The 15553-nt window shown below is 38.7% G+C and overlaps 1 protein-coding gene across 1 annotated transcript in view; it reads right to left on the bottom strand.

Annotated features, from left to right (window-relative positions):
• Positions 1-1275: 1275 nt before the first annotated feature.
• Positions 1276-15553, bottom strand: part of LOC126267405 (magnesium-dependent phosphatase 1-like) — a 44126-nt gene continuing 29848 nt past the window's right edge. Inside the window, exon 4 of the mRNA XM_049972633.1 lies at positions 1276-1671. Within this exon, the coding sequence (XP_049828590.1) occupies positions 1500-1671 (172 nt within the window). The 3' untranslated portion in view covers positions 1276-1499. The remainder of the gene's footprint in view (positions 1672-15553) is intronic.

Here is a 15553-nt window from a genome sequence, read left to right as displayed (position 1 = left end):
GGTTGCCAAATCACAAGATCTGGGTGGCCAATTTGCATCACCATTGCACAAAATTACCCAGCCAGGGAACCTCTCTTGTAACAAGTCCATTGCTGCAGTCAATGTTCAAAAGGTTGTGCTATCTTATTGAAATCAAACCTCTAATATTCACACAATCATACTTCAACCACAAAAACACACTTAACATATAGCAGTAGCATTCAGCATCCACTGTTAATCTGTTTTTGGCATTATCTTTGAAGAAGTATGCCCAATTACACCCTCAACCTGTTTTCCACACCCTACACAGTCACTTGGGGATGTTACGGCTTTGCCAGTTACCTGAGTGTTTTCTGTGCACCAAATCCTGACATTCTGCTTGTACACAAAATTACTCAACAGAAAGTGTGTTTTATCAGTGCACATTATTTTCCTGATGAAACTAATTTCTAATCTTTGTTCCGCAAGCACACAAAGGGCAACTGCTTGGTGCTTGTCTGGCTTCACTTCTCATGCCAACTGGATTTTATAAGACCAAAGGTGACAATCTTCTTTCATAATTTGTTGTGTGGTTACTCTGGAACTGTACAATTGTTGTGAACATTTGCAAATAGATTTTACCAGAATTAAAGCAACATTACGACCCACGATCATGATTTTTTCCACTGAATGACTACAATGATAACGCCTTGAGGGTTTAATTTCTGTGTGTTACATTGACTAAAGATTCCTTGGAGTATGTAAATAGTCTCTACACAATATTCACCACATGTGTAAACATTTTCAGTGTGACAACATGCTGTTTCATCATGAAGTACTCCATTACTAAACACAAAGAGTACAGACGAAAATTGTGCAATGTTCAGTGCTGACAACTTACAAGAAAAAGTAGCAGTGGACATTTCAACAGTTGCATTCTTTATAGGACACCCTTTATAGGTAATAATTTCCATCTATGCTACAAGTTTCTAATCTCCTGTGAACAACAAATAAATGACAATGAGATATTAGTGATAATTTGAGACTTCTGAAATTGCTGCTGTTGTGTATTTTCTATAATTATTTTAAATCCTATATATATATATTTATTCACAAATTTTTGGATTCTACTAATCGACACCATCACCCCCCCCCCCCCCCCCCAAAAAAAAAAAATCCCATTTCACTCACTTGTGCTATACATAAAAGCAATGAGTTACAAGCAAGAGAAATTTCTACACAGATAGCTTAGTGTTACTAATTACTGTGAACTTTTGCAGAATTCCTCTACTGCTGGAAACAATTGATTGCTACTAGTATTTTCAACAGTACATTCATTTATTATTTATTCCTGGACAGCCTAAAGTATTTCAGTTTAAAGAAACTGTTTGATTTGAAACATTTTTTTTTTCTTTCTCTACAGAACTAATGAAGTGACAGGATGTATTACTTTTCACTGGAAATATTGTATACAGCGATATAAATTTTTACAGCCACTCTGACATCACCAGTGCTTACACAACAGAACATAACAATTTATGTCAAGATGTTCGAGAACTAAAAGCTTTGAGCCCTTCTTCTACAACTGCAAATGATATTCCATTATCAACAAGAACAGATGTCACACCTTGGGCTTCTAAATCTCTGATGTTTCTATATTCATCATCAAAGAAGAGCATGTCTTGAAACTGTATGCCAGATATCTTCCTGAACCTGTCAAAGAAAAGATACATTTTTAGCATAATACTCTCAAGAATATTATCTCTCTGCATAATAACAATTCTACAAAAAATGCAGTGCCTTAACCAAATAACAACACTGCTTGTGTTGAAAATATAGTTGTTAAAAATTTAGTCCACTTCCTTTTAATGTTTATTTGGTATGTCTCTAGGACTGAACTGAATTGAATTGGATTTATTTTCCTGTAAACAACTTTTGTGTTGTATAAGGCATCGTCATTTGTTACATAATTGTACAATTGGTTACACAAATTATACAAAAGGTAGATACATAAAACTACAGATGGTTACATAAATGGTTATACAAAGGTTATCATATATGGATATTATTACATAGATATTGCATATTTTGTACTCATCCATATTTAGTTTTGTTACACCTGTTGCACAGACAATTTTTGTTGTATGTCATAAGTTACAATTTTGTTAGTTTGCAATCACATTTACAATAAAAAGAGCATTGTATTTTTTCATTATGTATGAAATAAGTTGCACTATAGAATGCTTTCTGTTTCTGCCATGTCTCTACCACCACTTTAAATTTATTTTCATGCAATTCGCTTGTGTCATGTGATACAGTGTTAAAAATGTTTTGCCAGTGAGTACAAAATTATTTTGGTCTTTACTCAAACACGTCCAAGGAATCTCTAATAAGTTCCTGTCTGGTTTCATACTAGTGCACATTTGACCTGCTTTCATACATGTGGGAATTCTGTTTGGCTTGCATTAGTGCTTTGAATATGTACAGCCTGAGGACTGTAAGTATTTTGTGCTCAGTAAAGTACTGTCTGCAAGAAGTTAATTTGCTCAAACCAAAAATACGTCTACTGGCTTTATTCTGCCAGAGGAAAACATCTTTTACCCCAGCAGAGATTCCCCGAAGAAGTATTCCACAATACAACTGTGTATGGAAAAAGGCATAGTATGCAATAAGCATGCACTCCATAGTGACACAATCCTTAACAATACTAAGGAGATAAAACTCTTATCAACTTACTGCACAGCTCTTCTGTTTGGGTATTCCAGCATAATTTAGTATCTAGATATATGCCTAACAATTTTACTGAATGTCTGAGTTCATTTGGTCCATTATTAACATCTCTAAGGGAAAAGAGGATGTGTTCAGTTACAGTCTATTTTAATCGAACCACTGAGCTGTCTTTTCCATCACTGAGTTGTTCATTTGTTTGACAACATTTGCATCACTATATTACACGATAAAAGTTGCGTCGTCAGCATACATAACAAATTTGTGTGTTAACAGGTTGGACACAACATAATAACTACACATGTTGTAGTTGTGGTCTTCAGTCCTGAGACTGGTTTAATGCAGCTCTCCATGCTACTCTATCCTGTGCAAGTCTCTTCATCTTCCAGTACCTACTGGAGCTTGCATCCTTCTGAATCTGCTTACTGTATTCATCTCTTGGTCTCCCTCTTCGATTTTTACCCTCCACGCTGCCCTCCAGTACTAAACTGGTGATCCCTTGATGCCTCAGAACATGTCCCACCAAGCGATCCCCCCTTCTAGTCAAGTTGTGCCACAAACTCCTCTTCTCCCCAATTCTATTCAATACCTCCTCATTAGTTATGGATCTACCCATCTAATCTTCAGCATTCTTCTGCAGCACCACATTTTGGAAGCTTCTATTCTCTTCTTGTCCAAACGTCCATACATGGCTACACTCCATACAAATACTTTCAGAAATGACTTCCTACACATACACAACAAATAAGAAAGGTCCCAGTACAGATCCATGTGAGACTTCAAATTTCACCTTGAGGTGATAAGATTTGTTATTTGAATTTGAAACTACCTTTTGGTTTCTGTTTGTCAAATATGTTTTTGGCAATAATAGTTCTACATCAGCTATTCCATATTTTTCAAGTTTTATATTAAAATGCTATGTGGAACAGTGTCAAATGCCTTGCTTAAATCTACTTAAGTTGCACATGTGTGTTCCCTATTTTCAAAACCATGTAATATTGATAATACAACTTCCTTAACTGCCCACTTCAGAATCCACTACTTAGGAGGTTATAAAAAAAACAGTTAATTGGTCTTTCATTAATGTTTCAATAATTTAAGATATTACAGGTACTACTACAATTGGTCTGTAATTTTCGGGTGAAATTCTGTTTCCTTTTTTGAATGTAGGCAAGACAAATGTCAGTTTAAGGCAGTCTGGTTCCTTCTGTAAACATCCTATTGATTAGTTAAGACAGTGGATTGCATATAGTGTGTGTTATTTTCTTTATGATAAAATTAGAAAAACCACAGATGCCATCAGTTCTGGAGTAAGCTGTTCTCACTGTATGTGTTTGCAGAAAGGAAATTTTGTTTTCTCAACGATAATCAGATAATTAATTTATTGTTTGTTTGCAGCAACATGTCTGCGGTCCATACATGCAGCTACAATAAACCGGTGTGGCCTATTTCAAGTTTATTGATGGACTGTGCCATTTTGTTTATGCTCTTTTAGCGGTGCGCTATGGTACTATGGCCCAGGGATTTCAGTGCGTACCAGGACTGTAGACATGTACCTGGAAACAAACAATTTTTTAAAGTGAAAATTTAAACTTTGCGACTACCACTGATATAGTTGAACTTATAACCATTGCAGCACTGAGTTATTTTCAAAATTAAACATGTCATCGCGCAAATGAAACATTTGCTGCAAAATTCTTGGGGGGCCAGTTACTAATAAGCTACGATTAAGCCAACATACCAGTAAATTAATCAAGAATCTCAATTCCACAAGTTTTGCAATTACAATTAATTTCCAAATGGTGCCTTGAAGACCAAGATGCTGGTTTATGGGATCGTCTTCTGCACCAACGCAACCAAAGTAAAGTATTTATTTAAAGAAATAGAGCAGTAAGACACTGTGTAAAGTAGTTAACTTCACGTCTTGCTGAAGACTCTTTAAATATCTTGAATTCTTAAATTTGCTTCCCAATGCATTTACTCCTTAATTGTATTTGTCATTAATAATAAAAATCAGCTTCAGTTAAACTGGGATTCTGAAGGATACTGACTCTGTCCGTGGCTCGGAGTAGGGATCTGTCCTCTCAGGTGGAGGTTCTCAGCAGCCTTCCATGTGACATAAAGCAAGAAGTTGAAAAGCCTTATCTATTTTGGAGAAAAAAAAAAGGGTAGCCACTGTTGTTCCAAATTATCTGATAATAAAGACTCAAGAGTTAAATATTTCAATGAGCTGCATGATAAATATAAATATGCATTGAAAATAGGCCTCTGTTCCTATGGCCCAGTCTGGAAGAAATTAAACTAGCAACAGGAAATAAGCAACGTCCTTGCTTTTCCTTCCCCAAAGTAGTGGCAATGCTTTTAATTTTACTGTGCTTAATTTACAATGTGTAGCCACAAATAGTTTAGAGCAGTTTAACAATATTTATTTATGTAATTTCTAACAAATGCTTCACTTTGTTAATGGATACCTTCAGAAGTTTCACAGCCCTGAAGATTCATCTTCAAAATAGGGTCTATAGAATGAATGGAAAGTGTAACAAAAATGGTGACATATCGGTATGGCCTGGTGCTCAAACAAAATGGCTGTTATTTGTGAAAAATTGTTTAGAAAAACTCAAGATCTCCTTTTCTGTGATGAATCTAGCAAAAACCTGCAGAGAAAGAAAAAAAATTAAAGAAGTAACAGCTATGTCCTCCCCCCATGAGCCATGGATCTTGCCGTTGGTGGGGAGGCTTGTGTGCCTCAGTGATACAGATAGTCGTACCGTAGGTGCAACCACAACGAAGGGGTATCTGTTGAGAGGCCAGATAAACATGTGGTTCCTGAAGAGGGGCAGCAGCCTTTTCAGTAGTTGCAGGGGCAACAGTCTGGATGATTGATTGATTTGACCTCTTAACACTAACCAAAATGGCCTTGCTGTGCTGGTACTGCGAACGGCTGAAAGCAAGGGGAAACTACAGCCGTAATTTTTCCCGAGGGCGTGCAGCTTTACTTTATGGTTAAATGATGATGGTGTCCTCTTGGGTAAAATACTCTGGAGGTAAAATAGCCCCCATTCGGATCTCCGGGTGGGGACTACTCAAGAGGACGTCGTTATCAGGCGAAAGAAAATGGGTGTTCTACAGATCGGACCATGGAATGTCAGATCCCTTAAACGGGTAGGTAGGTTAGAAAATTTAAAAAGGGAAATGGATAGGTTAAAGTTCGATATAGTGGGAGTTATGAAGTTTGATGGCAGTACGAGCAAGACTTTTGGTCAGGTGAATACAGGGTTATAAACATAAAATCAAGTAGGGGTAATGCAGGAGTAGGTTTAATAATGAATTTAAAAAAATTGGAATGCGGGTAAGCTACTACAAACAGCATAGTGAACGCATTATTGTGGCCAAGATAGATACGAAGCCCACGCCTACCACAGTAGTACAAGTTTATATGCCAACTAGCTTCGCAGATGACAAAGGGATTGATGAAAGGTATGATGAGATAAAAGAAATTATTCAGATAGTGAAGGCAGATGAAAATTTGATAGTCATGGGTGCCTGGAATTTGATAGTACGAAAAGGGAGAGGAGGAAACATACTGGTTGAATATGGATTGTGTGTAAGAAATGAAAGAGGAAGCCACTTGGTAGAATTTTGCACAGAGCATAACTCAATCATAGCTAACACTTGGTTCAAGAATCATAAAGAAGGTTGTATACATGGAAGAAGCTTGGAGATACTGGAAGTTTTCAGATAGATTATATAATGGTAAGACAGAGATTTATGAAGCAGGTTTTAAATTGTAAGACATTTCCAGGGGCAGATGTGGACTCTGACTACAATCTATTGGTTATGAACTGTAGATTAAAGCTGAAGAAACTGCAAAAAGGTGGGAAAATTTAAGGAGATGGGACCTGGATAAACTGAAAGAACCAGAGGTTGTACAGAGTTTCAGGGAGAGCATAAGGGAACAATTGACAGGAATGGGGGGAAGAAATACAGTAGAAGAAGAAAGGGGTAGCTCTGAGGGATGAAATAGTGAAGGCAGCAGAGGATCAAGTAGGTAAAAAGACAAGGGCTAGTAGAAATCCTTGGGTAACAGAAGAAATATTGAATTTAATTGATGAAAGGGAGAGAATACAAAGATGCAGTAAATGAAGTAGGCAAAAAGTAATAAAAATGTCTCAAAAATGAGATCAATAGGAAGCAAAAAATGGCTAAGCAGGGATGGCTAGAGGACAAATGTAAGGATATGGAGGCATATATCACTAGGGGTAAGATAGATACTGCCTATAGGAAAATTAAAGAGACCTTTGGAGAAAGGAGAACCACTTACACGAATATCAAGAGTTCAGATGGAAACCCAGTTCTAAGCAAAGAAGGGAAAGCAGAAAGATAGAAGGAGTATATAGAGGGTCTATACAAGGGCGATGTACTTGAGGACAATTTTATGAAAATGGAAGAGGATGTAGATGAAATGGGAGATACGATACTGCGTGAAGAGTTTGACAGAGCACTGAAAGACCTGAGTTGAAACAAGGCCCCGGGAGTAGACAACATTCCATTAGAGCTACTGATAGCCTTGGGAGAGCCAGTCCTGACAAAACTCCACCATCTGATGAGCAAGATGTATCAGACAGGCAAAATACCCTCAGACTTCAAGAAGAATATAACAATTCCAATGCCAAAGAAAGCAGGGGTTGACAGATCTGAAAATTACCGAACTATAAGCGTAATAAGCCACGGCTGCAAAACACTAACACAAATTCTTTACAGACGAATGGAAAAACTGGTAGAAACCGTCGTGATGTCACACACGATAACAGCCTTACGTCACGTGTCAAAACTGACAGGTGGGATTGGACGCTTCAGTAGACCCCACTCATGATGGAAATGTATTGGATCTAATGGCAACAAATCGATCTGACATTAAAACTAATATTAGTGACCATGATGCTATTTTTTCAGCTAAAACAAGCCAAAATTGACGGATTGCATTTTTTAGCACTTTGAACTTTGATAACTCAGTTATGTGAGCAATTTGGGTGCCACCTGCAGAACTTTGATATGCTGGCAGGCTGCAGATAAGTAAAAATTACTCTTTCGGTAAATACAAGGCAATAAAGTATAGCCAAAATTTGGTATGACAAGATTTATTTTTACTGGTACGTAGCTATCCAGTGCATGGTCAGTTATTCTTTTAGCTTCAGCCAGAGACCCTCTACATGCTCCCACCATGTGCTGAAAGTTTCAAGTGCCTCAATGAGATCCAACACTACTGCTTTTTATCTAGTTTACTGAGGAGGAAGAGTAGAGGCAAAAGTCTCTTCATACAAGGAGGGAGATACTGAGGGCCCTACAGCTGCTGCTAAACAATTGACGGTTACTAGAAGAGAGAAACAGTCAGTACAGAGCACTGTGGGACCCCATTCTCATGAATATGGGGGATCCTGTCAGAAGTACCAATTAGAACCCAAAAAGTACAGTAAAACAAGAAGTTATGTGTGAAAATTGGGTGTGGACCATGGAGACCCCACTCATGTAGTGTAGTTAGGATGTGGTGTCGTGAGTCTATAGCAGGTCAAAGTAGATGGCTATAAATGGTGTTGACATCTGGTAAAGGCTGTTTGAATATCAGACTACATATAAACAAGATTATTAGTAGTAGAACAGCCTTGGCAAAAACCGCCCTGAGAAGGAGCAAGAAGACCTCAAGAATAAAGGAGCCAACACAGCCGCTGAATCACAATGTGTTCAAGCAACTTACAGAAAACACTAGTTAGGCTAACTGGCTGATAACTTTCCATCTCTGTCCTGTTTCGGTATTGGAACAATGATGCTTTCTCGCCATTGCGATGGGAACTCACCCTCACCCCAGATGCGTTAGAGATGGCAAGAATATGATGCTGACAAACCACTAATAGGTGCTTCATCATTTAGTTGTGGATGCAGTCCAGCCCTGGGTCTCTATCAGGGCAGTGGGCTACGATACTGACGAATTACCACTCGCTGAATCAAGCATGATATGGCTCCAGGTGGTGTGTAGTGAAGATAATTGCTTTTTGCTCCACGCTCTGTATTACGACATGAAAAGCAGGTTGATAATTCTCAGATGCTGAGGCTCGAACGTTACGCAGGGTGACAGATCTGAAAATTATCGAACTATCAGTTTAATAAGCCATCGCTGCAAAATATTAACACGAATTCTTTACAGACGAATGGAAAAACTGGTAGAAGCCGACCTCGGGGAAGATCAGTTTGGATTCCGGAGAAATGTTGGAACAAGTGAGGCAATACTGACCCTACGACTTATCTTAGAAAATAGATTAAGGAAAGGCAAACCTACATTTCTAGCATTTGTAGACGTAGAGAAAGCTTTTGACAATGTTGACTGGAATGCTCTGTTTCAGATTCTGAAGGTGGCAGGGGTTAAATAAAGGGAGTGAAATGCTATTTACAATTTGTACAGAAACCAGATGGCAGTTATAAGAGTGGAGTGGCATGAAAGGGAAGCATTGGTTGGGAGGAGAGTGAGACAGGGTTGTAGCCTATCCCTGATGGTATTCAATCTGTATATTGAGCAAGCAGTAATGGAAACAAAAGAAAAATATGGAGAAGGAATTAAAATCCCTGGAGAAGAAATAAAAACTTTGAGGTTCACTGATGACATTGTCATTCTGTTAGAGACAACAAAGGACCTGGAAGAGCAGCTGACCATTATGGATAGTGTGTTGAAAGGAGGGTATAAGATGAACATCAACAAAAGCAAAACGAGGAAATGGAATGTAGTTGAATTAAATAGGGTGATGCTGAGGGAATTAAGTTAGGAAATGATACACTTAAAGTAGTAAAGGAGTTTTGCTATTTGAGGGAGCAAAATAACTGATGATGGTCGAAGTAGAGAGGATATAAAATGTAGACTGGCAATGGCAAGGAAAGCTTTTCTGAAGAAGAGAAATTTGTTACATAGAGTATAGATTTAAGTGTCAGGAAGTTGTTTCTGAAAGTATTTGTATGGAGTGTAGCCATGTATGGAAGTGAAACATGGACGATAAATAGTTTGGACAAGAAGAGAAGAGAAGCTTTCGAAATGTGGCGCTACAGAAGAATTCTGAAGATTAGATGGGTAGATCACACAACTAATGAGGAGGTATTGAATAGAATTGGGGAGAAGACAAATTTGTGGCACAACTTGACTAGAAGAAGCGATCGCTTGGTAGGACATATTCTGAGGCATCCAGGGATCACCAATTTAGTATTGGAGGGCATCGTGGAGGGTAATAATTGTAGAGGGAGACCAAGAGATGAATACACTAAACAGATTCAGAAAGATGTAGGCTGCAGTAGGTACTGGGAAATGAAGAAGCTTGCACAGGATAGGGTAGCATGGAGAGCTGCATCAAACCAGTCTCAGGACTGAAGACCACTACAACAACAGCTATGTTGCTGTGCTATGATTCTATTTCATTGAGTTTGTTATTTATGTACCACCCAATGGAGGGGTGCATCAACAAACTAGCAGTCAGCTTAGGGTTTGCTAGTGAACAATATAAAAACAACACACATTTTTTCACCTGAATCAATATAATTCTTATCGGAAAAGGAGGGCAATGCCATAAATAGGAGGAAACAAATATGATTATGAATCCAGTTGAATATGATAGGAGATTATTTAATATTCTAAGCTGGAAACAGCATGTGCAAGTTGTGATAGAATTTTGGAAAACCGCTGTTCACAACATATATGTAAAATGTTTTTTAACACCAATCATACATGACAACCGTTTAACAGGCTTGACAGAAAACACTATTAATCTGATAGTCTCACCTCTAAATTATTTTGATGAAGTTAAATAAATACACTTTTTTATATCACATTTTTTCTTATTAATGCTCACAGTTATCATATTGCATCTTAATGGTGCTCTTTTCCAACTGGAAATTTACAAAGTGTCGGTAAATAGAACATGGTGTTTTCATATTCTGCTCCTCTTTACTATTCACCAAGCACACGCTACAGGAACAGAACACAGTGGCACAGCCATTGCTGAATGAAAACAACTCCTTGTGTAAGGTACTTCTAATTATGTGATTCCATTCCATTTAAACAACTAGGCTCTTACATGCAAAGTGATGGAGGATTGGAGGCCAAAATACAACACAGGATAAATAGTGGATGGATGAACTGGAGGAAACTGAGTGGAGAACTCTGTGATAAGAAGGTTAGCTGCTGAATGAACGGAAACTTTTCAAGTTTGTGGTGAGGCCTGCGATGCTGTGTAGAGCAGAAATTCGGCCAATTACAAAAGCTCAAGAGAAAAAGATGGAAGTGGCAGAAACGAGAATGTCAAGGGGGATGAGTGAGGTGACACGAAAGGATAGACTAAGGAATGAGTACATCAGGGGAACATTGAAAGTGGGGCCCATAGGGCAGAAGATCCAAGAAAGTAAGCTAAGATGGTATGGACATGTGCAGAGAAGAGGGGAGTACTACATGGGGAGAAGAGTTGAAGACCTAGTAATTGAAGGATCAAGGAGAAGAGGAAGACTGAAACTGAGATGGAAAGACAAGGTGGCAGGGGCTACGAGAGAAAGGATGCCTCAGAGAAAAAGCACTGGATAGGCTTTTATGGAAGAGAAGGATCCAGCAAAGCAATGCCGACCCCACATGATGTGGGGAAGGGCTGAGATCATGATGATGATGATGATGATGATGATGCGATTCCATTCTCATATACCTCATCTCGCACTAAAACCCTTGTCCTCTAACAACTAGAACATCATACCAAACATTTAGAAGTTAGCCAACTTAGTGTCCAGGTTACTATGCTATTAAAATTCCTATTTACGTAACTTTCCTCCATTTTATGTCTCTGTTACTGAATGCTTGTCTCTCTTCATTTTGTTATTGACGTTCACCAGGGATTCTGAGTAGCACATCAATTTCTTTGAAGTGCAGTATGAAACATAGTTCAAATATTGATTGATTTCAGTAACAGACTATCATGCTGAAATGCAACCCCAAGATCTTGTATTGTGCAAGTTATTTCCCATGCTGGATTGTAATTAAAATGTACAATTAAAATTACACCAAATGTTCTAGTGTGAGTACAGAAATTACTGCTACAGTCAATACTTACATTCATGTTTTTTTAATTCTCTGACAAGTTTGCACTACTGATTGTGAAAATTGCAGTACGCAAAAAAAGTGGCTTGAATGATTTCTACACTCAGAAAATGTGTAGATAAGTTTACCAACAATAAGTGAATAAGGTTAAATAGAGTATACACACAGGCTTATAAGTGCTTTTTTTATGTAGATTTGGTAAGAACTGCTTTTCCAAGCTCCGTGAGAGGCTGTAAAATAAAATGGAAAAATGGTACTGAGTGCCAGTATGCTTCATTGAAATTAAAACACACATTATCAGCATATGAGTGAGTTCAAATGGCACCAAATAATTGGCCTCAAGCAAATGGGTTTGTCATGCTGTAATGTTTCACCTCAGAGCACATTACGACTGCGATGCATTTTTGTAGCAGTGAGTTGTATACAGGAGCAAGTGAGTGCGTATCTTAACTTTGCCAATGGTGTTGGCTCTGCACTGAGCACTGTAACTTGTGCGAATGCCTGTGTCAATGCTTCAGTGGCATCTGCTGGACTGTTGGCATGTTTGCCTTTGAATCAACTTCTAGCCAAAAACTACAAACACAATGGATTGCAATGGGCACATGAAAGCCCTCACTGACATGCTGAGTGGCAAAAGTAGTATTTACTGACAAATCCCACTTCAACCTGTCCTATACTGACAGCCGCATGATACTGTGGTGGTGACGTTCTGACAGTCAGCATTGTTGAGCAGCATAGCAGACAACGCTGCATGTCCTATCAGAAACAACATGTAAGTTCTAATCCTGGATACCGAGGACAATACAAAGCTCAACTACTACACCAGGAATGAAGAGTTTAAGGTACTATACCTTCTTCCCCCCAAAATCTGTGTTTCAGCATTCGGTGCATAGCCACATACAGTGAGGATTGTGGAAGGCTTTTTTGAAGGACTGCTACCAATTTTTCACTTAGATTGCACTTCAACTGACATGTTGCTCATTGAAAATGTCTGGGGTACAGTTGGTTGTCAATTTGTTCATGATGGTTGGTGCCATGCTGCTGTGTTTAAGACTCTGGTTGCAGCAAGTGGAAATTTCACATCATACTGAACTCTCAAAATCAGAAACCACATAGAGTTCTCTAATAACAATAATTTCCACATTATCAAGTACACCTGGGGACTTAAAATCATGGCCAGAGTTGAAGTCCCTTACAGCACTGACATGAATGACATGCTATTTGCAATTTTTTATGGAAGATAGTGAGAACATGTGGAGGAGGAATTAAGTCGAATATTACACAAAAACAGTAATATATTTATTCTAAACTTATTCCAAGAAGACACAAAAGCTTTTCTGCAAATGAAATGTTTTGTTATTACCTATACTTACACTACACAGACTTCTAACAGGGAAATTATCATCGGTTCTCACTGTAGCTGAATCCTCAACCTGCAGGTTTTCTGTATAAAGGGGCAGAAGTTCAATTCCACGTTAATTTACAACATGAATTTTTTCTTCCCTGCCATAAGAGACACATACTATAGAGGGGAAAAATCCTTCTATTCCAAAGAGATGCACCTATTTTCCCATGATAGATGTTTTTACGCTATAAATCAAGAAGGATTACTCATGGTGGTAAGTATGATGAAATTGGCAGTAACATTTGTTGTTAACCTGACTCTGACATTTGCAAATATGATTAGCATCCAATTATTCACTCTACGCTACAGCATTAACACTTAGAGCCTCTTACGATTATATTATTGCATTCTGACAAGAGTAAGTTACACCCGAAAACCTACTGATATCGCTGTGGTTTAACACACTGTAGCAGTCATTTCTCAGGTTGGGATTTTTAGTGGGCATGAAGGCTGAGCAGGTGAGGTAGTGATACTACGGGTGCACAGGAGCCCGAGCTTGGGAGTTGGTGTGGGTGGCTGTCATACACTCTAAGCCACTAGTGAAACAGTGTTGACTTGAAACATATTTATTGCTTGTGTTTTATGGTAGAGGTTGTCTTCTCTAGCAAGGTGGAAGGTGTGCTGAATTACACACTTGAGTGCAACAAGAAATGTGCACATGGCACTTTGTTGGGTGTGGCTGTGGTGTACGTCAGGACCCATAGCGATGTCATGCAGGTAGCTGGATTAGGAGTCTGTAGATGCAAGCCTACCGTGCCTCACCAACAGCTTGTGTAGCCAATGCTCCTGAAGTGACACATGTGCTTAAGAGCATATCACAGACAGCAGGCGCCCTGAAGGCTGAAGCCCAGGATCCTAACTTAGGTTGTGACACACTGGAGAGACATGCCATTTTCCTTCTGTGGATAACCCTGTATAGTGAGAGACTAGTATGAACACACTGACTACAAATTGGAGATGTGTGTCCCAATCTGTATGTTGGCTGTTAACAAATATGACTTGTCATCTTCCAGATTGTTCAATGAATGCCTTCTGTTCACCAATTTACTTGTGGATTGAAGGGACTTGTCCTTATCTTGTAAACACAAATGCACAGCACAGGTGTTTCATCCAAATGGATAAGAAGTTTGTACCTTGATTAGGCAGTCAATTATTCACTAATGCAGAAGCAACCACAGGAGCCTGCCAGGCAGGAACTGCTGTCAGATATAAAACCGTGAAAAATGATCAATAACTGTTAATATATACTTGTAACCAGCTGAGGTTGTTTTAAACGGACAATGGCACCCACCAACAGCCCGTATTTTGTTGACTTCCATAGTAAGTCTTCGAGTGTTAAATTCCTGAGAGTCAGGCCTGCATCATCTGCCTGTGCTCTCTGCCAGACATAGGTGCTTTTCCAATCCAAGTGCTTGCAGCATTGCGACTTTGCAGCTCAATTTATTCAAGTTTTTGTTTTTCTTCCCAGGTTTATGAATCACTTCAAAACCAAACTAACTCAACTTATGTGCTCACATTGTTAACCTGTTTCAATGACGTATGATCTGCTATAACTTTGAATTTTTGTCCAGGCTCGGTGCATGCCTCTGGTAACCACTCCGAAGATCCCTTGTGGGAGAAATATTTGCATCTGCCTACGTGATATACGTATCAGATAGGTATTGGTCCTGGTTCTAGCATTCAAGTCTATAGCTGCAACAAAAATGATATTTTTTGGTGCCATCATTTTTTCAGGCCCAGGATAACAGGTGCCTTAGCTCCAATGTTAAAACTTGGGTAGCGTTGTTCACAAACAACTTATATCATTATAACCAACTCCACATAACCTAGTCTCTTTCCACCCAAGAGATCTAGTGCGACAACCAATACATGTGCCCCCATATCTCCTAAAAGCTTACGTTCCTTGCCACCAATGAAATTCCACAAGCAGAATTCCATCTCTGAATCAACTTGTGCAATACTACATTTTGTTGGTAATGTTTTCTGATGGATGATACATTCTTATTTGCATTTACTGAACACTTTTGCTGTGCACTCATAGCATTCTGGCTGATAACAATGCTGATGGAAATGGGGCTTGTCTCCACAACTGTGACATTTTATTACTGAAGCACACACACATTGGTCACCAGAACTCCTAATTGCTATATCTACCTCTTCCAACTGTGTGGCAATAATAATAGCTATGGCAAAATCAGAAGGATTCTCCATTCTGATCCTACATGACATTGTAGTGGGAATTCTGCACAAAAATATGTTGAGAGCACTATTTTTCATGAACCACTATAATGGCTTCAACCACTATAACGGCTTCTTCATTTTGCATTAGCTCGTACACTTTGACATTGATT

This window comes from Schistocerca gregaria, chromosome 4 (assembly GCF_023897955.1).
Source record: "Schistocerca gregaria isolate iqSchGreg1 chromosome 4, iqSchGreg1.2, whole genome shotgun sequence".
Classification (NCBI taxonomy): Eukaryota; Metazoa; Arthropoda; class Insecta; order Orthoptera; family Acrididae; genus Schistocerca; species Schistocerca gregaria.
Note: the sequence above shows the minus strand (reverse complement) of the source record. Positions and strands in the feature narration are given on the sequence as shown.